The sequence below is a fragment of the Musa acuminata genome, chromosome BXJ2-5 (assembly GCF_036884655.1).
Source record: "Musa acuminata AAA Group cultivar baxijiao chromosome BXJ2-5, Cavendish_Baxijiao_AAA, whole genome shotgun sequence".
Classification (NCBI taxonomy): domain Eukaryota; kingdom Viridiplantae; phylum Streptophyta; class Magnoliopsida; order Zingiberales; family Musaceae; genus Musa; species Musa acuminata.
The window spans coordinates 8,261,141-8,286,492 of NC_088342.1; the positions used below are offsets into that span (position 1 = coordinate 8,261,141).

Sequence of the window (25,352 nt, forward strand, 5' to 3'; positions counted from 1 at the left end):
ACTGTCTATCCACAAACCAGTTTTCATTCACTAATTAGAAACATAAAGTTAGATACCAACAGTCTAACGATTAAAAATAAAGTTGACAGTTAATAACTTCAAAGAAAACTATGATTGTGATCTAGGGTAATAGAAGGGCCAAAAGTTTCAGACCCTATAAATAATGGCATCACTGAGACAGATCAACCCTGAAAAATCCTTGTCAATCTCCCAGGTGGAAAAATGAACAGGAATATTAAACAATTTATACTCACATTTCTATTCTGAGAAGAACGTCAAAGTCTAAGAAAGCACAGGATAGAGTAACAACTGGAATAAGGTTAAGCCTAGTCCAAAAGTCTTACATAAAATGTACTTCGAGTTGTCTAAATTATAAGAGTAACCATCAGCCACAAATGTAATCAGATTATATTAACAGCATCTACAGTTTGCAAGAATGAAGGAAACAATGCTATAAGAATACACAGAAGAACAAGAGCACAATGAACAAAAGACAAGTTCTATTGCCTGAAAAGCAGGCAACTTACATTACAGAGATTTCAAATCAACATAATCGTCATATCACATTCCAACCATATTATTGTAGGAATTGACAATCCAGTATCACGACTGGAGAAGACACTCCCAATCCGGCATCACAATTGGAGAAACAGTATTTCTCACACCCTGATCCTTTACCAAGAAGCTTCTTTAGGTTCTTGATGCATTTTCAAGCATTATTTGCAGGAATCAGAATCCAAGAAACCTCAAATTTTAAGAATTGATTGAAGCCCAAAGAAAAACAAAAGTTGAATGCAACAACTTGTTCCAGAATTATAATTGTACCAGGTGAAGCAAAACAGTCAATCATACATCTTATTCAAATAAAGTTTTTATGGCAAGGGAAAAAATGCTGGAAGGCATCAAAATCAACAATAAGACACAAATTATGTGGATCCACTGGATCACAACAACAATTATGAAGTTCATAATGTCAGCTGAAACAGAGAGATCATATTCGGAAAGGAACTTGGCATCCTCAATGTTCGCCTTTTTCATTTTTACTTGTACTAAATAATAATATACAGACATGTATTACCATATCAACAGAAAGCTAAAGAAAGAGTACTTGCCAAATTCCATCAAAACATCTCGCTTGCCACGAATTTGGAATCTGGCATCTTTATATCGAACTTACACATCATCTGCTCAATCTGAGGACGGCAAGTACTCGAATTCATCCTCCTTGAGATGGGCGAAAAACTTGACAGGGCGAGGTTGACCTTCAACGTCGATTTTGAACTCGACTTTGAACGGTAGATTAGCGGAGATCCTATTTCCTTTCCAAACCCCAACATACTGCTTGATTACCCCTTCCAAGCCGTTCAGATCCAACTCCGGCGCCTTCTGCACATGGTAAACCTTCAGAGGCACCTTAACCCGGACCCTTTTCCCAATCTTAGCCGCCGCCTGCTGTTCCTCCTCTTCTACCTCCGACGAGGACGAGGAGAGGTCGGTGGAGACGACGATCTGGCACGAGACGCGCCGCTGGGCGACCGGGGCGCGCGCGGCGAGTATCGCCGCTGGCGGGGAGGAGGCGACAGCCGGGGGAAGAGGGGGAACAGCAAAGGGAGGGCACCGACAGAATATGGAGGAGGCGAGGGCAGGAGTGGTCGTAGTGGCGGTCGCGGGTGTCGGCATTCTTCCTCAGGCCTCGATCTCGGGTTGTAATCTTCCCTTCGAAATTTTTACCCCTTCTTTGGGGCTTTTCGTCGAACAGTTAACCAAGCGGCGCGGTGGATAAGGCGTGGACGCAACAAGCGGCGCACGTTGCAGCGAAGGCGCTCAGATATGTTCGCTTGCTTGCGGGGTTGGAAATGAGAAGGTGACACGTTTGGCGATGCAAAGATAAGACCAGGACGCGCTCTTTTGTGCTCCAGAATCTTGGGCAGTCTTGTAGGAGGTGAAGAAATTTTAGCGAACATGTGGTGCACAGGTTGCGAGGTCCCAACCACAGATTTATGAGGACTCTATTAGTTTATGGAGGCTGTGAGCAACAGAAACACCACCATTCAAGTGAGACGCTGTTTCCACTTACCATAACAATCTTCAAATTAAAACATAGCTCAATATGATTGACTGCAGAGAAGTTCAACGAAAAATAATACAGTGGCAAGGGTGATCACCAGTATTATGGGTCACAATACCAACGGCAGTTCTCGAAACATTAAACTTCACACATACTGCTCCCACCTAAAACCAAAAAGAAGGATCGAATTGAACAGCTCAATCATCAGCTACTGATGGAAAAGGTACTACAGATATGCAGCATATTTTACCACTATGATAACACTTGGTTTCGCCTTAGGATTCATAGCATTGTTGTAGAGACCTTCCCAAGCTTCTGGTCCAGCGCTGCTACCATCTTCATCACTCTTCAATCCTCTTTTGCCAATTAGAATTGTAGGTTTCTAAGGCAGACCTGAGATCCAATTAGAATTGTAGTAGTAATGTCCAGGACAAGAATCCTTAGCTCCAAACCTGCAGCCAGAGGCAAGAAATAATCAGGAAGACTGACCTGACTTGATGCCTTGTAAGGTAACAACAGTTACATGGTCATCAGCTTTTGCCAAATTGCAGTTGATCCTGTCTTGTTCGATAGATTGTACTGTAGGTCAGCTGGAGGCATAACTGGAAACTGCAATTACCAGCTCTTACTAATAAAAAACCTCTTAGGTAAAAAGGTTAACATACGATTAATTGATATCACAATCATGATGGTACGAGCAATGCCAACCATGTTCAGATGCATCCTGTGGATTTTAAACCTCAAATATATATGCCTGCCTGAATATAAACATGCAAGTCCTGGTCTGAGAAGTTCTTCCAGGAAGAAGCATCCCTTAAATAAAAAAAGATCAGGAAAAAGGCAAAAATCAGATATTTTATCATATTAAAGTTTCCAGGATGTGAAAATCCAAACATTATGGTACATAGCCATCTGATTTTCAAGATAACTTTTACCGCGTCCAACTTTTATCATGTCCAAGTGTCTCATGTTACAATATAACTTGATAAAAGTCAAACAGCACAAATATTAAGTTAAAAATGCATTTGATGCGAAGAAACTAACAGAATACCATTTAAATATAACGTGAAGTTGCAAAAGTTGAGTTGTGTTTGTTGTCAAACTATAATATGCTGACAAGAACATACTGTTTGTGATATCAACATCTTTCTGTGTAGAAGCTTGTTTTTAACTTAAAAACTGATAATGGAGGCTGTTAATTGAGCTACACCTACTTGGCAAATTGCTAATCATGTCTGAGTCATTCAACACATTGCTCTTACATTTTCCTCTATTTCTTTCAAACACACATATAGGGAGGAGATTAACATGCCGGCTAACTGGTTGGCTAATTTTGCTAAGACTTCCAAGTACACTTTTTTGTGGAATGAAAATTTGCATCCTGATCTTCTATGCTTATATCCTTCGATGAAAAGGATATCTTTTGTGCTTGAGCTTTGAGTTAATAAAGTTTCTCCTTTACAGCAAAAAACAAAAAACTTGAAACTACCAACTAATCAACTTGATCCCACATGTTGACCGGGACTCTTAGGTGATCCCTTCATTGAAATTAGATTCAGCTTACCAAAATAAGTCAGATAATCTGAAGGAGAAAAGAACTTGCCAAGACTAAGTTCTTTGTCAGTTTTCATGTGCAAACTAGAGGGATCTGGCAGAAGCAAATAAATACCACAATTTGTAAAAGACATTAAGTTTGCAGATCAATGACCATTAAGGAAAGACATCCAAGACATAGGTATTCTAGCCCAATTTAGAAATCAAGAATTCAACTTTCTAAATAAAACTTCCATAATCAAAGATAATCAACAGTAAGAGAACAGGGCAACTAAATCTTGAGTCCTTGGATCAAGAAACAGCTCCCAAGCTGGATCCATCCAGAGTGCTCCCAACTTTCGCTACAGAAAGAACAAAAGGAATGAAACTCGAATTATCTTTCACCAGCCACAATGACAATGAAGCAAACTGTGCCCTAACCATAAGGCTTGCCCAAGGCTTATAGCAGAATTAGTACAACAAATGACATGACATGATTTCACATGCAACGATTCCAAGAACGAATGGAACATGAGTAAAGAAACAAATCTACAACTCCAATCAAAAGAACTCCCGTATCAAGATCCTTTTAGAGGGAAAAAATTATCATAGACAAAGTTAAGTACAAGAACATAAATCAAGAGAAACCAAAGCAAAGAAAATGAGTGGGTAAAGAGAATCTTACTCGGTAGGACCGTCGGAAGCGGTGCACTTGAATAATCTCAATAGGTCAGTTGAGGATTCGGAGCCCCAAACGGGGCGCAAAAGCGACGGGGGACGGTGGGGGAAGAGTCGGGAGAGGCGGAAGGCGAGGGATGCTAAGCGTAAGACACAAGGGAACCGTCGAAGGTAACCGTCTCCGCGGGGGAAGGGTTATTTCGAGATCCGTGCTTCCCTGATCAAGAACCGATCGGCGGCTAGTAATGACCAGCTCAAGGCGTTGGACCTGTTTCCAAAGAAACGGGCCCACGGTTTGGTCTGATCGCTTCATGTCAACCGTCGGTCGGAGCTGATGAGGTCCACCAGCTCGATGGCTCACGTGATTGGTGGTATGGACTCTTAAGTCAATGTTTCTTTTATATATATATATATATATATATATATATATATATATATATATATATATATATATATATATATATATATATATAGTAATAGCAAAAGATGATAGACGATAAAATTATGACAATTAAAAAAATTAACACTTGAGAGTTAATGAATTTTTTAAGGGTTAGAAGATAATTGGTGTTAAATGGGTCTACAAAATAAAGCTAAAAAAGAATGATGAAGTTGATAAATACAAAGCTAAAGGTTATAAGTAGAAATTTGACATTGATTATAAAAAGATATTTGCTCTTTTCTCAAGACATGACACAAATACTAATGGTTATTGAAATACCTTTTTGACCTATCTTCTAGTTGGATGTAAAATGAATATTTTTATACGAACAATTACAAAAACATTGTATATATAAGGTTATATAAAATTTAGAAATTAACATAAAGCATATAATTGAAAAAAGGTTTTATATGGACTAAAATAAGCTCAAGAAGATTTTCAGAAATGCGCATATGAACAAACATACACATTTTATTAAAGTTGAAAATGAAAAAAATATTTATTATATACTTAATAGGTAGATGATCTGATTTATAATGAAAATAATAAAGCCATGTTTAACAATTTTAAACAATTTGATATGGGAATGATGCATTATTTTCTTGGTATAGAAGTTTTATTGGCATCTTTATTTCTCAAAAGAAATATGCACAAGCTATAAGATTGAGGACAATTCTCAAATATCTTTATTTATCAACCACTGAGATGGAGTTTGTGGTTGTAACATTATGTACTTGTCAAGCTATATGGTTGAGAATAATGCTCAGTAATTAAACTTTTCAAAAATCTTGTTTTGCATAGAAATAATAAACACATTGATTTTATCTATTGCAGGAGTGATGATTAGATTACAAATATCCTAACAAAACCTCTCAAATTTATAATGTCGAAACTATTAGGATAAGTTAAATAGAACTTTATAAACAATGATAAGATTTACCATTATCTTATCTAAGAAGTTTTAGATTGATGAGTTAGTCATTTAAACTATTTTATTTTTTAAATAAAGTTTGATTATTTTACATTTTTTTCTTGTAAGCATATTTAAAGGGCACAATGAAACAATTTCAGTGTTTGTTTCCTCTCATTTACTCTTCTTTCCAAGTTGAGGTGTGTGTTTGGTGCACAACTTTCCGGTAAACGACAACGAGAACAGCAATCTCACACAACCACTTCGCGCATCTTCTATTTTGCTGGTGCTCAATCCACCTCGCAGGCCCGAAGACAGCCTACCGCACACACCAAACCTCTTCTAATATTTATTGCTTCCCACGCCATCTTCGCCCCCCACCGACGCCCACAACCACCCTAAACAAGAGAGAGAGAGAGAGAGATAGAGAGAGAGAGAGATCATTGCGATCACGTCGGTACTGTGTCATGGCGTCCAAGCTCATCCTCGTCCTCGTCTTCCTCTTCGACGTCATTGCCTTCGGCCTCGCGGTAGCCGCCGAGCAGCGCCGCAGCACGGTGAGACCACACCCTTCCTCCCCCGTGCCCATCTTGCTCGAGCCTGATCTCGTCGACGTTGCAGGGTAAGGTAGTGGCGGACTCGGAGGACACCTACAACTACTGCGTGTACGATTCCGACATCGCCACCGGCTACGGCGTTGGCGCCCTCCTCTTCCTCCTCCTCGGCCAGGCCATCCTCATGGTCGTCAGCAAGTGCTTCTGCTTCGGTCGCTCCCTCGGCCCCGGCGGTCCCCGCGCCTGCGCCCTCCTCCTCTTCCTCCTCTCCTGGTACACATACCTATACGGATCCCCGTCTCCCATCATCTCCGAAGACCTCACCATCGTAGTTTACTTGATGTGGACTTTCGGGTGGTGATTGCTGCTGCAGGCTGACATTTATCATAGCGGAGGCGTGCCTACTGGCGGGATCGGTGCGGAACGCGCACCACACTCGCTACCGGAACATGTTCTTCGACGGCAACCTATCGTGCGAGACGGTGCGCAAGGGCGTGTTCGGGGCCGGCGCCGCCTTCGTCTTCTTCACCGCCATCCTCTCCGAGCTGTACTACGTGTTCTACGCCAAGGCGGCCCGCGACTCCGGCACGGCGCCCCTTGGCGCCTCCGTCGGCATGAGCTCCTACCACTAGATCTCGCTCCCTGTTAGCGCAGGCGAGACTCGGATTGGCTGCATCGGTCTTTGTCGATTGTCGGTGGGGACAGTACCACATTGTGGATTCTTGTTTGCACGTAGTTTGATGATTCAGGCCCAATTATATGGTCAAATTCAAATGGGATCACAGTGTCTCCGTCGTCTCTACCTCGAACTTTCTCCTCCGTCCACATGCGAAACCCATAGAACATGAAGTGCATATAGCTGGAAACTACTATGCCTCTGAGCCGTTTTTAATGTGATAATACCAATTAAATGAGCTGCAATGCTACAGTAATACAATGCTCAAACTAGCCACTGCTTATATCTCTACCGGTATGCCACGAAGAGCCGATACCTTCCCCGTGAAATGGCTGACCATGACATTGTCATTGGTCTTCATGGTGACCCATTCGAAGCTCTCGTTTTGCGCTTGAAACATCACAGCAAAGTAATATAGAACAACCAGTAGGTGAACCTGACGAAGCTCACCATCAAGCACGGTCCGACCTCGATGTCCCACCACTTGCACCCGACTGCATCCCCTTAAGGCGTACACTATGATGTGAGTGTTGACATTCCAATGTGGTGAGCTGATGGCATTCTACATGGAGACATAATCACCATATTTTGAGATCATAGATGGAAGGTAGATCTAAGATAATATTTTTATCATACCAGGCAGAGAAGTCCCCTTACAGCACTCGTTTGGATGAATCATAGGATGGGGAGCTTCTGACCATTGAGGGTGATGATCCTTCCGGCGCATGAATTGAGGTAGTCAGTAAGCATGGAATCTCCGATGTTGTGTCTTATCTTCAGAGTGCAGTAGGCCTCCGGCACATCGGATTGGCATCCCCTCCCCTCTTGGCATTCTCGTCTCACCTCCCTCTCTTGTTGAGACACCTCTTGCTCCCTCCTCCATTATGGTTGCGACACCTTAAGCCCACTAATGGCATGGACCATCTCACTTATCCTGTTGTCGAGGAGGCTGTGTTCCCTTATTCAGTTTCTCTACTCGAATGTGCAACACAGATCTCTCATTCAGTTTTTCTACTCGAATGTGTTCCCGATCTAAGTTAAGAAAGACAATGAAATCATCAATCAAATGCCTTATATTCTTTTTACTTGCTTGTGCTACCACATTCATTTACTCAACACAGAGCCCCAATGCCTGCTGCGAAGAACATGTGCAGCAAAATCTCTCGACTCTAATGTGTTCCCAAGCTAAGTTCACAAGCACGATGTTATTATCAATCCAAATTAATATAAGCTTGCTTGTGTATTTATTATTATATTATACTCAAGCTTTTTTTTCTGGGACATTTGGTACGCATTTATATCGGATAAGGGTAAAATTATTCATCTAATAGAAAATTGAAACATGCATATTAATATGGCAATCACAAATCTATCACATCAATACTGATCATAATAAGAAATATTTTCATACCCATGGCTTGTTAGGGGCTCCAATCATAATAAAGGGCTCGTCCAATAATGCAAGAGATTAGACTCTTACATTTGCTCTTTCCATCTCATACGTATAAGTTGATTTAATCATCAAAGGGATCGTGTCGTGGGACAAATCCAACATTAGTCTTATTGCGTAAAAGACGCTCGCAAGGGTTCAACGTCTCTCATTCGAAAGTCTCGTAACCCTTCTCCTGTCCGTCATCTCTCGTACTAATATAAAAGGTGAGTTCGGCTCCTGCGTTCATCTAAACCAAGATTTGTGGATGACCGACAATAGGATTAATACTCCTTTAGGTTTGGTTATGATCGGGTTTGTAAGATTGTTCGTGTATTGTCGTTGTCTTGGTACTGTTGATTGGAGAGTTATCATTACCTAATTTAATCTCGAAGGTGCTGATCCGTCATGGAGGCCATGCTGGGGTGGGAGTGGCGACCCGAGCGGGTAGTTGAGGTAGCAAGTGAACTTTCGATATGTTACAGGATCTCAGCGATCGATCTATAATCATCACGGGGAGCGGCTTATCTGTTGAAGGTGGCCCTTAGACATGCCTGAGTCCTACACAAGCGGTCGGCGTTGGGAAATGTCTTGACTCGATCTCTCCGACGCTCAAGTCAGTAAAATAGGTGAAGAAGATTTAGTAAAGCTCAAAAGAGTTTAGGTAGAGCTCGCCTTCTTTTTGTTTAGCCTGAGGATTTTGGGTTTTATACCTGAGCGATCGATGACGTGAGGCCACCGATAGGTTAAGGTTTCCCTTATCCTATTAGAGGATAATTGATAACAGCATTAGGGCAGGACGATCATGTTGATATGCATTGTCAGGGCTCTTAACCTATCTGAGACAAGTAGGGGATGACCCCTTGTGTCGTTTGTTCGGAAAGTAAAGTTGGGAAAGTTTCGTCATGTTACCTGGCTTCAATACGTGTGTGCAGGGTTTCCCTTTGAAGATGTTATTGAGCGAAGGTGAGGAGTGGGTCTTGTTAGTCTTTTTTCGATGGTTGAGATAGGTAAGGGTCGGGGGGTCATTTCCCTACCAACGACTGCGTAGTGAGTTTGCCCTTACTTTTGCTTAGGTGGTTTCCTCAGCCTAGATGGCGAAGTGAGTTAGCAGGCTATCATTTTCCCTATCGAGTAAAGAGGTGTCATTTTGATGCAAAGATAAGCATTCAAACATCATTCCCCACCCTTATCCCAACGACACCTGTTGCTTTCCATGTTTATTATTACCATTTCTACAAACTCGATTAAGATTGATGGAGGTAACGTTTGATTTCAGATTGCTTTAAATATGTCATGATCAATATTGCTAATTAATCCACAATAAATAATTATATAGTTTGACCAAGTTTACTTGACTACGGCAACCGCTGGCTTCCATTATGGTTGACCACGGATCAGTAAACTCGGTCGCTATTGACCTCAAGTGGGAGGCAATAAATCATGAGATTCCTACGTTGCAGGATAAGCTTAAGACCTAATTCTAGAGGCCAACCCAGATGACAACTTGGTAGTGTCATCATCCAAGTAGTGATGGTACATCTCAACTAGTCCTCCAATCCTAATCTTCTTGATAAGCTCGCCGTGCTTGGACAACCAGCAACACAACAAAAACTTACGTATACAACATGTAGTGGGCCTAATTTATACGACAAGCACATCAATTACTAAACTCAATGGTTAACACAACAGTTTATTAGTCCTTTGTTAAGGTGAAGAACATGAGAGAGAGGGGTTTGAAGTGCTTTATGGAGAGGAAGGGGGAGAGGAGCAGCAACAAGGTGGAAGCTGATATTTATCTGATTTGGGAGTACAGTTCGTGAGAGTGTGTAATGAGGGTGGGCGGTGGATTGCTGCTACGACTCTGCATTGTGCTTGACTTGTTCTTGGCGATGGTGGAGTTCTGCTGTCCGCCGAAAGAGGAGGGGATGACACAGACTTGACGCTGTGGGTTGCCACCATCCTTGCGAGAGAGGGAGAATGTGGAAGACTTTTAGCATGTGTCAGAGCAAGAACACGAAGAGGAGATGATGAGCATACAACATCGGGGCGATACAGCTCACGTGGCCTAATCAAGACAAAGGAAAAGCTGGCTTCAAGTTTCATTACTTGTGAAAGAGAACTGTGAGAAATGAATGGAGATGATGATCAAAGTGTTTTGATCATTTGCTTCTCTAGGTAGAGATGACTCCGTTGCATTATACAGAGTAATACAATTGGGCAGCCTTCGTGTCTTGTGCAATCATTGTCTCGTGGTTCATCACAAAGGATCTAATGGAATGATCATTTCTGATATCGGATGGACGCGGAGACAACCCTTGTGGACAATCTTGGAGTCAAAGACAAGACACACTCTCTTACCATGATAACGACATATAATGAAAGGGCGAAGAGACAAAAGTCAGGAACATAAGACAGAATGTGAGGCAAACGTAACTTTGACTAACACGTCTCAAAGCCCACGTGTACGGTCATGGCTCGCCGATACCAGGAGAGAGGAAGGAGGCATGCCGCACCCGGACTTGAAGATTCGTGCCAATCGCAAGACCTGCGTGGTTGGAATTTTGGAGTCCACGTGTGCGGTCTTGGTTCGTAGGACAGGTCTAAGAAGCGAATTCAAACAAGAATTTTTAGGCGGTGGGGCCCGGCGCACCGACAATTCCCGGGATTGCCAAAAATATCTGTTTCCATTTGCCTCTGGGTTTGCCATTAAAAGCGCTGCTGCTGGTGCCTCGCGGAGTCAATCAAGCAAGCACACAACACAGCACAGCACGCTTCTCTTATTTCCTCTCTTCCTCCTCGGAAGCGCGCCACTTGGACACGCTGTGTTCGTATCGGATCCCACCTTGCGATTGGTTGGTGTTCGGGGGCCATGGAAGACCCGGAAAACAACAGCGGGAGTCGTGGGAGGAGGCAGAAGGGTATAGTGCGGCTCGTGTTGCCGGATGGTGGCACGCGCCGAAGTGCGCCGCTGGTTGTTGAGAAGGAGGCTTCGACGTCGCTTCCACCTCCCAAGAAGATAAGAAGCCCGGATCGAACCAGCCCGGCTTCCTCGCCGCGGCTTGCCGCCTCCTCCGCCCTGATCTTTCCCTTCTCTTGCGAGGATTCCCTGCCCGTTCTGCATGCACCTTTCTTGCCTCCTTCGGTCGCCGGTCGGTTTCAGCAGCAGATGATTTGTTTCGCACGGTGTGATCCGCATCAGGTTGGAGCTCATCCACATCCTCCATGGCTTATGGCCGAAGGAGTTCCCACGATGAGTCAGCAGCGGCAGCAGCAGAAGCAGAAGTACCATGAGCATCTCCTTAAGTACTGGAGCGAAGGACTCAACCTTAGCCCCCGCGGCAACCTGACGGGCCCCGGACTCTTCCGGCCCCCTGTGCCGACGAAGCTTTACCGCGGCGTGAGGCAGCGGCACTGGGGCAAGTGGGTGGCGGAGATCCGCCTCCCGAAGAACCGCACCCGCCTCTGGCTCGGCACCTTCGACACCGCGGAGGCCGCGGCCCTCGCGTACGACCGCGAGGCGTTCAAGCTCAGGGGCGAGAACGCACGGCTTAATTTCCCCAACCTCTTCCTCGGCCAAGGGGCTTCTTTCTCTTCCTCATCCTCTGCTCCTGCCACCCCGGAAGAAACCAACCAACAGCAGCAGGATGAGCCAAGCGAACCTTCTCAGCTGCAACCCCAAACCGAAGCCCCGTCTACTTCTGCTGCGACCACAGTTGGTGGCACGAGCATGGCTACGACGCAGACGACGGAGATGGTCTGGGGAGAGGCCGACGAGGCATGGTTCAGCACCTGGGGTCCGGGGAGCTACGTATGGGACGACATCGACGAAGCTAATAGCATACTCTTCCAGTCCCAGCTCACCAGCATTGCTGAATCCAACATTGGCTGCTTGGATTCCACAGCATCAACAGCGACAGCAGCACGTCAGGAAACTAGCGCACCCCCTACTTCTTCTCCTTCCCGGTTTACGTGGAAGGAGTGATCATAGTCTCTCTGCTTGCTTTCCTTCGTTCTGCAACTTCCACATCGCATGCACAGCCCATTCATTTTAGGAACAGTTCAATGGCTGCAGATTTTTACGGAGCAGCCTGTGACTATAGGAATCTTATCTGCACGCTGGCGAGATATGACTTGGAGCATATATTCCTCAGCAATCCTTCAGAATTCCTTTTGCTGCACCAATCAAATTCCACGGTGTTCCTGCTTTGACCGCAGTTATTACACGCCACGCCAACAGCAGGTTGACCTTCTGCTTCCTAACTTTACCTCTGTCCTATATGGATTTTCTTGGGCTAATCATTTGTAATTTATTATTTTTAAATCATGATCTCTATTGTTATATTTATAAAAGTAAAATATTTAATTTTAATTTTTCTCGTAAATATCATAAAATTTATCACTAAACACGTATGATATTTTTATCAACAGAATTGACGACGTACGAAGAAATTAGGTTAAATATTTCACTTTGATAAGTATAGAGATTTTAATGTAACTCTTGAAGATATAAGGATCGAAATATTAAAAAAAACTAATTACAGAGATAATATATAATTAATCCCTTCTCAGTACTTACTATTAAATACTTTTCGATGATTATGTGTTGAGAAGAAAACAATTTTGAGTCCTCCATCCATAAAGGTTTGATTTGGTAGATATTTTCTTAATTTTCAAGATCAATTGTCCAACTCGTGTGTTGTAGAGGTAGTCAACAAATTGTGAAAAATTCATCAATAAAGAGTTGAGTCACACCAGTTTAACCTCATATTGAAACTAAATAAAGATATATTCATACAAATTTGATGATTTTATCATTATTAATTTAGATTTAAATATCTTAATTTAATAATTTAACTTTATAAATTAATGGGTCAATCATTGACAAAGGATTGTGAGATTTTCTTTATCATTCAAAGTTTTTTTTTCCATGATAGCCTTAACATTGGGTAACCACTAAATTCTTCTCAAAATGATTTTTAGTAAATAGATTTAATATCCAAGTAAAACGCACATAAATATGAATTTTAATCGAATGTCGAAGCAAAGATCATAAAACCAATTGATCGTTAAAAATAATATCTCTCGACTAATAAAGATCTTGATACTTGATGACGTATAATTAGCTTTATTTATATATATCTAATCATATTCAAGAAAATGCATGATCATCACACTACATTGATGAAAACTCTCACTAATTCAGATGACTCTTCACATTTAAATAATACCCGATATTTTGATAAAATTATCTATGACAAAATAAGTATTATAATTTTACGGGTCTAAAGACCGACTCTCTACTCGTTTCAATACCACAAATCTAATCTTCATCGTTTACCATAAACTTACACATGCGAACACAAATATATCTATATTTTATCTTTTTAAGTTGGTTTTAGAAGTTCCTTTTTTTTATATTGATATATCCTTGTAGCTTTAAATACTGTATAAGATTATTTTATTATATTTAAATTAAGTTAATTTATTTCTTAACCATTTTCTAGTGTAGATCATGTGCTTGTCACAGTCCACATCGCAATTTAGTGTAGATCATCGTGATATGTCCGATATGTCACATCAATTTATTATGGAGTCATGCTAATGTAGTTCGATAGAGGCGTGATAGGCTAATCAATTTTATTTATATTAAATTATTAATCAAAATAGTTAAATTGAAATCGATAATAATACACTCATCAAATTTTTACAAGTAAATTTTAATTTTATATATTTTCGTTATGATTTAGAGATATGGCAGCTATCTTTTCTTCGTCTCCTTTATAATTTCGGGATTTGCCAATCTTTAGCATCCATTGCTTGTGAGAAATGCTTCTTAATTCTGGTCAATCACGTTCAAGACCGCCATGGCACGGTAAGAAATGTATTGACATAACCATCCATTCTCAGGTACAATTAGTGGGATGTTGGTAGTGGAAGTAGCTATGTACTCTGTATTTTAAATGCTGCTGTATGACTGGCTAATCATATTGTGTGAATGACCAAAAGAACATTTAGCCAAGAATAATATAGACGGTAGGAACTCTGATTCGTTCAAATCTTATGCACGACGAGTTGGATTAATTTGTGTTTCTTACTAACTAAAGAATTAATTATCAGTTAGGTAAGAACGCATGTTACCCTTTAGTACAGTGCTTTAAGCAAAAAGGCCATATTAATTTTTGTTGGTAACCTTTATTTACGCTGTGGCTAAGGTGTCAGCACGGCTCGATCTAGTCTTAGATGCGCAAGGTTGCCCATGAGGATATTCGGATCACGTCGACATTGGATCGGGTTAGGTCCAAGCATCGTCTCCCAAGCGTGGTTCTCCCTTGATGAGTTGCTACTGCTTTGTTGCTGGCTCCTGCACAAAGGTCTAGGTCGGGAGGGAGACTTCTCGACTCAACCTCTCCGAAGTTCAAGTCAGTGTTGTGGAGTTAAGGAGAGTTGAGTGTCCTCCCCTTCTGATCAAGGAGGGTTAGGTTTTATACATACAAGGATGAGTTGACCGTGTAGGGTCAATTAACAACCGGCTTTAGATTTTGTACGAGCGTCGACCGACTTGCACAGGTTGACGCCATGCGACGTTGCCCCGAGATTTTCGAGATGACTGTACCGTAATGATGTCGTTCGTACGAAGGGGTGACGAGCGGCTGCCCGCCACGTGTGTGCTACATGTCACATCGGATTTGAAGTTTCACGTCTCATGTCTGCTTATCTAGGTCATGTAACCGAGACCCAAAATATGCCTTATCAACTTTGATTTTGGTACGCTACATCTGTGTCTTTCTATACGTTTCAAGGAACTATTTCATCTTCTTTTATTGATATCAAATTCCACTGTTGCAAATTTAGAGTCAATTTAATTTTAGTCTATAGCTATTTGATGACCAGAAGGCTGGCTGCTATCTTTCGGAGTCGATTGCTATTTTGTTTCAGGGTTTGTGCTAGTGAGGACTTCCATGTCTACGTAGAAGCAAAGGCGTCGCCAGCATCACACGCTTACGAATATTTCTACCGTGAGGGTGTGACCATGGCTGTTCCTCGGTCATGCTCCGGCAAACCCAATGAACCATCCACGGAAGCTTTCACCTAACATGAATTGGTTCGGTGGTAGGGTTGCAGCGACTTGGCCGGAGGAGCTCACGACGGCTAATGAGCAGCGCCCTGGATGGAATTGCAACGTAGGCGTGGCGGCACAAAGTAGCTCAGCCTGGGGATTGGTGATCGTGACTGCAGTTCGAGGTGGGCAGAGTATGAAGTCTGCTACCGCTGAAGCTCTTTAGTTCACCTCTTACTCCACTACCGCTTGCTAGCTCGATGCTGGTTTGATCCGTCAGCTCATTTGTATCATTCCCCAGCTTGAAGTAGCTCGATCGACTCGCAACAGAGCCAATCAGCTTTGATACAATTTGTCTGATGAGTCACAGATAAAAGACAAGTCCCAGATCAACCGGACCCTTCTTTTATGCATATATATTTTACAGGAACAGCAGATACAAACACACACAGATGGCTCACAGCCTCGACTGACAAGTGCAAAGAGAAGAAAAAGCAGCAAGCGGACCTCAATAGGTAATAATCTATAGTAGACATATGTAACAGCTGAAGATAGCACCATTCGAACAACATAGTTAATGGAACACTTGGTCGAATATATAAAGTAAAAGGTCGCTACGAAAAACCGGCCATTTCATCATCCCAACCACTCCAATAGTCGGTCGAGGAATGGTCCATGCCACCGATGCTCCTTGGCAAAGCTGCTGTCACCTGCCCCACTTGCCATGCGCTCGCAGTGGAGCAAGGATTGATGGTGGCGAGGCACTCCTCGGACACGGATGCTAAAGGGTAGGAGTAGGAGGAGGAGATGGGGAATGGTGTGTTGTTATTGCCATCACTTGAATTCGCAAGAGTAGGTTTAGAGTGAGGATCGGACGAGAACGGGCTAGAAAAGCTGTAATCAGACGGTGCCAGCTGCAGCTGCGGCAGCGGTGGGGGCGGTTGTCGAAGCAGAACCTGACGGAGAATTTCAGGGAAGATGTTGCTGCTGTGGTCTCCGCCAAACAGCAAGGGAACCGTCTGCTGCTGCTGTGGCTGCGCCAAAGGAACTGGAGTATTGCTATTACTGTTCACGTTAACAGCAGCACCGGGGGCAGTGGTAGATGTGGTGTTGGTGGCGGCAGGCGTAGCCTTGGACCGCTTGTTCTTGCGACCTCCGCCGACGGGAACGTTGCGGAGAGTTCCCCCTTCGGTCCAGTGCCTTCTACATGCCTTGCAGAAGTGCCGGGGCTGGGTCCGGCTGTAATTGTTGTAGTAGCAGAACTTGGTGTTCGTGGAGTCACACCTCGGGCACTTCAAAGGCGGCCAGTGCTGCTTCTGCTGCTGGTTATTCCTTGCTTGGCTCATGGGTTGCGGGACCTGCAGCAGTCCTCCCTTATCAAGCAGCTCCTGTCACGCCAAACACCTCGCGATTCTTATACAGAATCCAAACCATTGATCTCAAGGAAACATATCTATCGGGTATGATATACTACCTGAGACCAGTCCAGGCCGGCGTCAGAGGTAGCCAGTTTAGAGCTGAGGACCATGGCGTGGGAATTAGCGGTTGGGGAGGAGGATGCAGGTGAGGCGGAAGAAGAGGACGAAGATGAGACTGTTGAGCCTGTTAAGCCACGCAGCGCGGCGCTCCGGAAGTAGCAGCTGGGACTTGGCTTCGACTGCTCGAGAGCGGCAGCGGGCGGCGGCGGCAGCTAAGCGTTTCCTCAGGGCGAAGGAATCGGGCATGTCGGCCTGGCGGAAAGAGATGCACAACCCCCCCCCCCCAAAACTCTTCCGATCGCCCAACTGCTCCTCAGTTGTTCTTGAGACGAGGCTGGAAGGCACCAAAGCGTAGTGGAAAGGATCGACGATTCATGAGCACCGTCTTCGAGGTATACTTGGGGTGGCTTTCAATCTTCTTATATAAGGAGAAGACGAAGGACGCATATATTTGGGTGGCGTGTGCGGACACCGACTGTGGGACCGCGGTGACGGTGACGGATGGCGTTCCTTAGTCCATAAGGCTGAAGTGGAGCCAACGGGAACGGGACTGGGAAATAACGGAACCGGAGAGATGAAGAGACACGTGGACGCCTGCTTCCGGATAAGAACAACAAACACGGGCGCCTCCTGCGCATGAGTTGGACTGCACATTAATGCGTACTTGTCCCGACACGAGTCGCTACTCAGGCACCGATCACGAAGAAGTCCGAGTCACCGATTAGAAGCAGCTTCCGAACCTCTTTGGGGAGAAACACGGGAGTTTCACGTCAAAAACCGTGCTACTTAGGTGGATCGAATTGGATTCTGATCCCTCTCCGTAGCCTGATCTGGGTAGCACGGAAGCGATGCATCTGGCACATCGAATGCGACAACACCAGTCTCTCACGATTGTGCATCCTGATCGGTCCGATTCAATCGTCTTTTCAATGAGATTAATCCTTATTAAATAGGAAATTGACTTATTTTGGCCATTTCTGAAGTCGATCGAACCGTAATAATCTTGGAAATAAATAATTGTTAGGATTTAGACCGACCCGGTGGACCCGATCAGAGATGAGAATTTGTTCGTATGATTGCTTTAATTCTAGACCAAATCGACATTATCAGGAAACAGCATCACGGCTTTGATCCGGGTATCTCCATCCGACACGAATCACCATCCCTACCTTTCGTTTACAGCTCGTAGGCAACGTGACTAAATGGGGGAAGCCGGAAGTATGAAGCGGCAGCAGAACACTAGACCGCAGTCTATGTTCCGGTGGTTGATGGTGGCTGATGGGGACCATGAAGAATCGTGTCAAAGGTTTCGCCACCGGAGAGCGACGCTGGGGTCCACAGTGCGCGCGGGACGGGGCGGCCGCCGTTTCTTCGGGCCGCGGGTCGAGGCCGTCGGATCGTGGAGGTTCTCGGCGGCCGACAGCGACCGACGTGGGTCGGTGGCGATAATGGGTTCCGTGGGTCCCGCGACGTGGACGGCGTCAGCCACGGCGAGTCCCGCTCCCCCGTTCCGATATCGAGGAGAGGCCGTCTTCCCGTTGGTTTGGTACTTCGGGTCCCACACGAGCAGGTGGGTCAGGTGCCCCCCTGTCGTCTCTCGTGAAGTTACGGAACCCTGAACCGCGCTTGTGCTCGAACACCCGTTTCGACCGGGCGCGCGTTCTCAAACCTCGCACGTTTCGTGACTCGGCCAGAGGACTTCAATTACGACCGAACATGTGCATCGTATACACGTGTGGATATTGCCTACCAGTCTGTTGCGTGTGGAAGTTGATTCGAGTCGGTCCATTAGCCGAAAGATCGTTCAAAATCCAAATCTACATGGTCAGATCCAAAATCGAGACTCTCGACATGAGAATCCAACTTGAATTTGTTTTCCATATCAATTTGACTTTGGATTAAGATGTTAGTTAGTTAGTTAAGAGTGCCTCTAACGAGATTAGTATATGTTCACGGTGGGAATTAGATGACCAAGTAAGTCCAAAGGCTGACTGCTGCAACCTCTTTTGAACCCCGTTTGCATCAGAGCACATTCTCCTCGACGATGATTCCAGTATTCAATTTCAAGTCACACAAAATCTCTATCAAATGTTAGGTAAGCTTTGAAGTCTGAACTCATGTTTGTGCCACTTCCTTCTCGTGGTCGTCACCTGTCACCATTGGCTGAGTTGCCGCTCCATTGACCAAAACATGGCATCTCCTCCTCTGTTAGCAACCTCATTTGCACTCCGAATGCAATTAAGTAGCTCAAGGAAGTAATATAATACTTCAACACTAACTCTAGTTTGACGCTTGTTGACATCTGTTCGAGAATGGAGTGAGTTGCAAGTAATGAATTAGTGGACTGAGATATCATGTCATGGTCAGTTACCAAGTCCACTTAGTAATCATAGTGACTGCATATTTATCTTTTTATAAGCGTCATTTGAGATTTCTAAAGGGATGACTCAGTGCACTTAAGTAGAATTGACTACATAATTATTTAGGTTCCACTGTTTTATGTCCACACCAAAATGTTGTCCAATATGATCTCTATTCCAACCTCAAGTGTATTACCACTGAAACCTTTCCCAGGTGTTGTCGTTTTCTCGTACACAGGGACTTGTCACCCCGAAAAATATCTTGGGTGATTTTAGTGGAGTGAACGCGGGCGGCGACAAGATGTGTCCTGTCGTCGTGGAATCGAACGACGCCGAGTTTGACGAAAAACGAAGCGAACTCGTGTCACGGCTTTCGGTCATCTCTTAAGCCGCGACTGGAGTTCCTCTTTCCCTGGCTTAATCGGGACACGAAGCGTGTGCCGCCGTGGAAGAAGCGGCGATCTCCAGAGTGCCGCGGCGTCGATGGCGACGCGGTACCCCCGGATGCCCCCTGTCGGGAGGTCATCCCGGTACGGGCTGATCCTGCGGCGCTCGTCACGGTGTCGGTGGTTCATGCTACTCGCTCGCGGAGTCTTCTCTCTTCCCGTGGATTCGAACGGCCCTACCAAGTCCGACCACCTCCTCCGTCGGTCTATCTACGAGGCGTGCGTTCTTTGACTCGCCTCCAAAGCTTTTGCTTTGGGTTATTGTTGTTGTTGTTGTGCAGTGGAATCGATAGAATTGGATGAATTTTCTCTCGGATCTTGCGGTTTCTTCGGTATTGATGGTGTATTCTGGTTTTGCAGCAAGGACGGGATGGGGCGGGGGGAGGCGATCAGTGGGCGGAGGTGCTCTCGTGGGAACCCAGTGCGTTCAAATATCACAATTTCCTGGTGGGTGTCATTCAGCCCCTTCTTTCCTTCATGGATGATGGTTTCTTGGCTCCTCTGTTAGATTTGCTAGAACGCATATTAAGATTTTATCGAAAGATTTAATCTATCGATTATTATTATTTAATTCAAGAAGCAATGCGGTTTGCAATGGGGAAAAAAATGTAGATGGCGTAATTGATTATTTTCTTCTTAACTTTTTTTTTCTTGCTGAAAGATCAGCTTTCTCCTATCTGTGTGACAAATGAGACAAAAATTGCCGCCATATAATGCCTATGTGGTGAGAGATTCTCCTAATTTAGGTATATCATTGCACAAACGAGTCATGCTCTCCTGGCCATATCTTGTCTTTAAAGTGACTTGTTTAAGTTTGTGAAACTTTTCTGGTCTGATGAAGAACTGCTGAGGGAATTAGGTTACACAGCTGAACGGGCCTTGTGATATATTGGCCATGGTCAACTAGTTGTGCTTTGGTCTTGATCAATCTTCTTCCGAGATTCCAAAAAATTAGATTTATCAACCCCAGGAATTATAGTAAAATTTGGCTCAATCGTCATCCATTTCTCTATCTTTATGGGACTCAAAACCCACATTTCTTTTTAGCTGAAATCCTAGTTTTGTTTTATAAGTATTCATGGGAAGTTTGTAAGATGAATTATCTCAGATCAACCTTCTACATGGGTCCTTGTAATCAGTAACATGCTTTGACTCATCATCCTGTAGCATTTGCCTCCAACAAGCTCATGTTTCTCATATGTCATTGACTTAAGCTCTGAACTCTTGATTCCACCATCTTATGTCCAGCCGGTTGGCTTTTTGTTGAGAAAAGCTGAGTCCTGCTGGAGATTCATGTGCATGTCCCAATAGGGAGTTTCTGGACATTGATTTTTGAATCAATTTGTCCTTCCAATCTTTGTCATGCATAGAACCCTCTCCAGACTGTATCTTTGCATCAGGTTCAGCATCATATTTACCTTATAAGGTACATTCCGCATCCTTTCTTATCTTTGTGACATGTTTCTTGCAAATTTTGCTTGATTTACAGAATTAAACTGTCCAGCGTTTGTTATCAATAACTGTGTTTCACTTCTTGTTTCTTTTCCCTCACCCTAGGTATGCTCTCGTGATGATACGCAAAACCCAGATTTGAGTGTTTTTAATTTTCTTTTTTGATCCTGTTAACATTGCTATGGTGACCTCATATTGTTGGTGTTATGACTTCCTATCATAGATGAATCTTTTGCTTGAATGATATGTTCAAATATTTCTTCCTTTTCAGCAGTGCATATTCCAGGTCATGAGGGTTTGACACTTGACTTCTGTTCCTGTTTCTAAAATACTTGCAAATTTATTATGTGACATGCAAGGCTACAAAGTTGTTATTGTTCATGAGCATTTTTTTTATTTTCTTCGACAAACTTAATGCCCACCTATGATTTGATTTCACAACAATTGTCTTTGTGGATGCCCAAGTGTTGTTTTCATATAATACTCGGTGTTTAGTGATACTTTTGTTGAATGCACACAAGTTCAGGGCAATCTGCTAGTGGGATATCTGGTTCTTATATCTTTCTCTTGATGCTTGAACTTCTCATATGAAGCCCTAAGGATATTAAAAAACAAGAAAAGTGTTATATTTATTGATTTCACAACTTTTACCTTGAAATTTAAAGAACCAGAACTTTGCAGGATGTGCAAATTATCTGCAAACTAATCTTAAATAAAAGCTCGAGTTGACATACAATCAATAAAATAACTTCAGTACTGTTATGCAAAACATATATAGATAATATTCTGTTGGTTAATTTCAGAATTTTCATACCATCTTTTATTGTATATTCTGGAGGTATCAACATTCCTCTACTTGAACCTAGAAGCTTATTCTTCGGTGATTAGGCTCCTCTATGCTTATATGCTCTTCTATATTGGAGAAAGCATTTTGTTGCACAAAGTCCTAGTTAATGATGCACAAAGCCTTTTGTTGCACAAAGTGTTGCTTTTCAAAATTCAACAATGAATATCATTAATTTTATAAATTTTAATAAAATGTGTCATGAAAAATTAATCGTCCCAAGTTAACATAGTTAATTTTAAATTAATTAATTTATATAATTAATTTAACATCATTAATTTTATTAATTTATATGAACATCATTAACTTTTATAAATTTATCATTAATTTTATTTTCAAGAATTGCAAATCATGGTGCTGGTTTTTACCTAGTTAACTATGCATGTTATGTCTCTAGCAAGATTAGTAATAAATTGCTTTTGGAAGTGATGGGAGTTGGTTTTATGTTGATATTAGTCCAGGAAAGAATGTGAATACCGATGGCAAAGCCTCACATGAAGAAGCCAACAGTTGTTGACAGTACTACTGGTCAGAAGAAAGACAACAGGTTTGCATAAGACAAGCTCTCATTCTATCATACATCATCTCCTGGTCAAACATCTCCAATCATATAATTTCTAAGGGTGTGGACAGGTTCAGGCATGTTTTCTTAAAAGAGGACAAGATAAATCATCCGATCAATTGAAAAAATGATTGCAGATTACACCTTCATACCTGCAGGTATGTATTCGGTATATATTGCAAGCTGAAGAACCTTCATTAATTTCTACTATAAAGTTAATTTAGATTCTTGATTTACTGGTCTCTTCTAAGTATCTTTAAGCAAAAAAGATTCTATAGTTTTTACAAAGTATATTTTGGAGCACTTGTTATCCCTTGCAAATAATGAAATTTGGCTACCTGTTAATTAAATTGCTAAATGTGAAAAGGCTCATTATTCTCATCATACAAGTATTCACCTCGAAGTGAGTAAAATCAGCTAGTTCGTGTCATCTATGACTGATGTATTTTGTTCATGTGGTCTACCTTTTGCATGATTAAAATGTTTTCCCCAAAAGTTTGTCCTTCTAACCAAGGATTTAAATCTCAGTATGGCACTGATACCAGTCGCATGCCAGATCGGTATGGCACCAGTACATACAATGTATCGAGGCTTTGTATGGATATGGATCACTACTGATTGATAGGGAGGGAGGGAGGGATGAGAGAGAGAGAGAGAGAGTGGCAGGGGATGGGCAGCAACACCGTGAGAGAAGGAGAAGCCGCAACAACAAAAGAAGAGAAGAAGACAGAAAGAAAGGTTATAACGGAGGCTGGCACTGAGTGATAGGCTTACTGCTCAGTATCAACCAAAGATGGGTGATGTATTACACTTCTGGAACATGAGGCCTGACGCCACTCTAGATTCATCTACTTTGCATAGTGTGTTGCTTAGTATTTGACCAGCTAAATCAAATCTAGATTTTAATTGTTTTTGTTGTTTACAGCTAGGTTTCGATTACTGACTATATATTGAAATTTTCATAACGTTATCAAACCTGGTGCAGGTGGATGTCCTGTTATTAGAGGAAATAAGTGGCCTTCTACAAAATGGATGTGCATGAGCTTAATTATAAAACTAAAGAAGGTACTTTGCTGCTTCAACCTACTAAGACCTTGAGAAATTTTAGAGGAGCTTCCTGAAAGTTATGAGAAATATAACCTTCTTTTCCTGTGTCTGAAAGAAAGGATGAGCTTATTGCAAGTGCCGCATAGTTCATACAATGTTAAATGTTCGTCATTTTTAGTGCTTCAACCCCAACATAAGACTTCTAAAAAGTGTTCCCTATTTTTCTATCCTTTTTTATGGTACACGTTGAAATGATTTCAATTTTCCATTTATTGACATCCAGTTCCTTCACGTTTGTCTTCTGCAGGGGTGGGTGTTTCATGCGGCTGCTGCATGAGAAGAATTTTACATTAGTTTCTCCTCATGGATGCCTTTTTGAGTTCTGTAAACTCTCCTTAGATCACATAGAGTCTTAGTTAAGGTGTGTTCTCATCGAGAATAGGAATGGTTTATTTATCTGAGGTGGTATTTATACTTTTGCAGTCAGTTATACTCCTCAAGATGCCATTCTAAAGTTGTTCTTTGTATTGTACTGAATTGAACACACATCAAACAGTAAGCAACTGATATGGCAGTAAAAGAGCAGAAGGCAAATTAGATGCCTTAGTTTTGTTTTTTGTGCAATTCATGATTCACAGCTTGGTCCTCGTTGGGTACAAATCATTTGCTGTGGTTTTTTTTTTTTTTTTCTCGTGTTATGTATCATATAATACAATCACAAAGGTAAAAACTGGTGGAAGCATGACGTTAGTTCATCCAAGAGTATGAAAACTTACGGGCTAATTATAGTTTACCTTAGTTAACTACTCTGATCGTTTTGGTCTTTATATTTTAAAAAGTCGTTTTAGTCCTTATATTTTAAAAAATTATATTAGTTTCTTTATAATTACGAAAGTGAAATATTTAGATTTATTTATCATAACGATGTCAGATTTATTGATGAAAATATGAAAATAAAAGATAAAAAAATATAATTTTAATGTTTGGTGATAGATGATGGCGTCGATGCCAATGCAGTTGTCATCGTGGCACCACTCACCTCAACGAGGAGTGCATCGCAAACCTCATCGCCTCTTGCCTTGTGTTGCTTTGCATATGCGCCGACACTAATGTAGTTGGCGAGTGACAATTACATCGACGTCGATGTAGATAGTTGTGGTGTTGCAACATCTATGGCAAAGATGGTGGTCACCTTATCGTTGACCCGTTGGATGAATCCCAACCTCAACTCAAAGTTGGGGTCATCGGAGCTCCTATTGCATTAGTTCTGACACCATTTCTTGCTAAGAGACTCTTTCGTCGCTCTGCATCAGCGTCAACATTGACGCAGTTGTCGAGCGACAAAAGGGTTGCTCTTCATCTGCATCGACGTTGATGCAAAGTGATGTCGCTCGACATCTATGTCGATGTTGACAGGTGGAGGGACTCGAGAATGTTATAGTGGAGGCCGCGATAGGTGGTAGATGCGAAGGCAAGGGTGTCGCCCACATCGTTGATGGTGAAGACAAGGTGGCGATGGCCATGACTGATGAGGCGGAAGCGCCAACGGAGGTAGAGGTTATGTTCACCTCCACTGTCCTCCTCCTCCTTGTTTTCCTTCACCTCTTCGGGTTGAGATTGGGATTCTCGCCCAACGGGTCAATGGCAAGGGGACCACCATCTTTACTATAGACGTCGTGATAACCACCACAATATGTCGCTCGACAACTATAACAATATTGACGCAGATGGTGGTGGTCATTGCGACATGTGATAGGCGATGATGAGGTTGGCGGAACACTCCTTATGGAGGCGGGCGATGTCGTAGTGAGAG

General features: G+C 42.8%; 4 protein-coding genes and 1 long non-coding RNA gene across 11 annotated transcripts; 3 read left to right on the plus strand and 2 right to left on the minus strand.

The window, feature by feature from the left end:
* Positions 1–994: 994 nt before the first annotated feature.
* LOC103984511 (ferredoxin-thioredoxin reductase, variable chain) lies at positions 995–4,473 on the minus strand. Of its 6 annotated transcripts, none has more exons than XM_065108520.1 (6): positions 4,287–4,443; positions 2,777–2,881; positions 2,558–2,677; positions 2,319–2,461; positions 2,166–2,232; positions 995–2,026 (listed from the first exon to the last, which is right to left on the minus strand). In XM_065108520.1, exon 6 carries the CDS (start codon positions 1,678–1,680, stop codon positions 1,189–1,191), a length of 492 nt encoding a protein of 163 aa, XP_064964592.1. In that variant the 5' UTR covers positions 1,681–2,026; positions 2,166–2,232; positions 2,319–2,461; positions 2,558–2,677; positions 2,777–2,881; positions 4,287–4,443; the 3' UTR covers positions 995–1,188. The 6 variants fall into 6 exon arrangements, with proteins under 6 accessions (XP_064964592.1, XP_064964593.1, XP_064964590.1 ...); XM_065108521.1 differs by having other exon boundaries at positions 2,319–2,520; positions 2,592–2,677; positions 2,777–3,963; positions 4,287–4,440; XM_065108518.1 differs by having other exon boundaries at positions 2,777–3,963; positions 4,287–4,440.
* Positions 4,474–5,988: 1,515 nt separating this feature from the next.
* LOC103984510 (uncharacterized) lies at positions 5,989–6,987 on the plus strand. The gene is made up of 3 exons (XM_009402018.3): positions 5,989–6,188; positions 6,253–6,458; positions 6,559–6,987. The coding sequence occupies exons 1-3, from the start codon at positions 6,099–6,101 to the stop codon at positions 6,815–6,817; spliced, it is 555 nt and encodes a 184-aa protein (XP_009400293.2). The 5' UTR covers positions 5,989–6,098; the 3' UTR covers positions 6,818–6,987.
* Positions 6,988–11,162: 4,175 nt separating this feature from the next.
* LOC135613249 (ethylene-responsive transcription factor ERF053-like) lies at positions 11,163–12,275 on the plus strand. The gene has a single exon (XM_065110350.1). It carries the CDS (start codon positions 11,163–11,165, stop codon positions 12,273–12,275), a length of 1,113 nt encoding a protein of 370 aa, XP_064966422.1.
* Positions 12,276–15,723: 3,448 nt separating this feature from the next.
* Positions 15,724–17,217, minus strand: LOC135612347 (dof zinc finger protein DOF1.7-like). The gene is made up of 2 exons (XM_065108524.1): positions 16,825–17,217; positions 15,724–16,738 (listed from the first exon to the last, which is right to left on the minus strand). Exons 1-2 carry the CDS (start codon positions 16,876–16,878, stop codon positions 15,965–15,967), a joined length of 828 nt encoding a protein of 275 aa, XP_064964596.1. The 5' UTR covers positions 16,879–17,217; the 3' UTR covers positions 15,724–15,964.
* A 2,266-nt stretch (positions 17,218–19,483) lies between these two features.
* Positions 19,484–24,163, plus strand: LOC108952806 (uncharacterized). Of its 2 annotated transcripts, none has more exons than XR_010486928.1 (6): positions 19,484–19,853; positions 19,995–20,081; positions 22,387–22,477; positions 22,564–22,650; positions 23,021–23,557; positions 23,847–24,163. It is a non-coding gene; the product is annotated as an uncharacterized LOC108952806 (long non-coding RNA). The 2 variants fall into 2 exon arrangements; XR_010486927.1 differs by having other exon boundaries at positions 23,478–23,557.
* Positions 24,164–25,352: the final 1,189 nt, after the last annotated feature.

Excerpts from the sequence above, each read along its gene's own strand:
- LOC103984511 (XM_065108523.1), bottom strand. The coding sequence starts at position 1,680 with ATGCCGACACCCGCGACCGCCACTACGACCACTCCTGCCCTCGCCTCC.
- LOC103984510 (XM_009402018.3), top strand. The coding sequence starts at position 6,099 with ATGGCGTCCAAGCTCATCCTCGTCCTCGTCTTCCTCTTCGACGTCATT. Across the intron at positions 6,189-6,252 it reads CCGAGCAGCGCCGCAGCACG|GGTAAGGTAGTGGCGGACTC; the intron begins GTGAGACCACAC and ends TCGACGTTGCAG. Across the intron at positions 6,459-6,558 it reads CTCCTCTTCCTCCTCTCCTG|GCTGACATTTATCATAGCGG; the intron begins GTACACATACCT and ends TTGCTGCTGCAG.
- LOC135613249 (XM_065110350.1), top strand. The coding sequence starts at position 11,163 with ATGGAAGACCCGGAAAACAACAGCGGGAGTCGTGGGAGGAGGCAGAAG.
- LOC135612347 (XM_065108524.1), bottom strand. The coding sequence starts at position 16,878 with ATGGTCCTCAGCTCTAAACTGGCTACCTCTGACGCCGGCCTGGACTGG. Across the intron at positions 16,739-16,824 it reads CCGGCCTGGACTGGTCTCAG|GAGCTGCTTGATAAGGGAGG; the intron begins GTAGTATATCAT and ends TTGGCGTGACAG.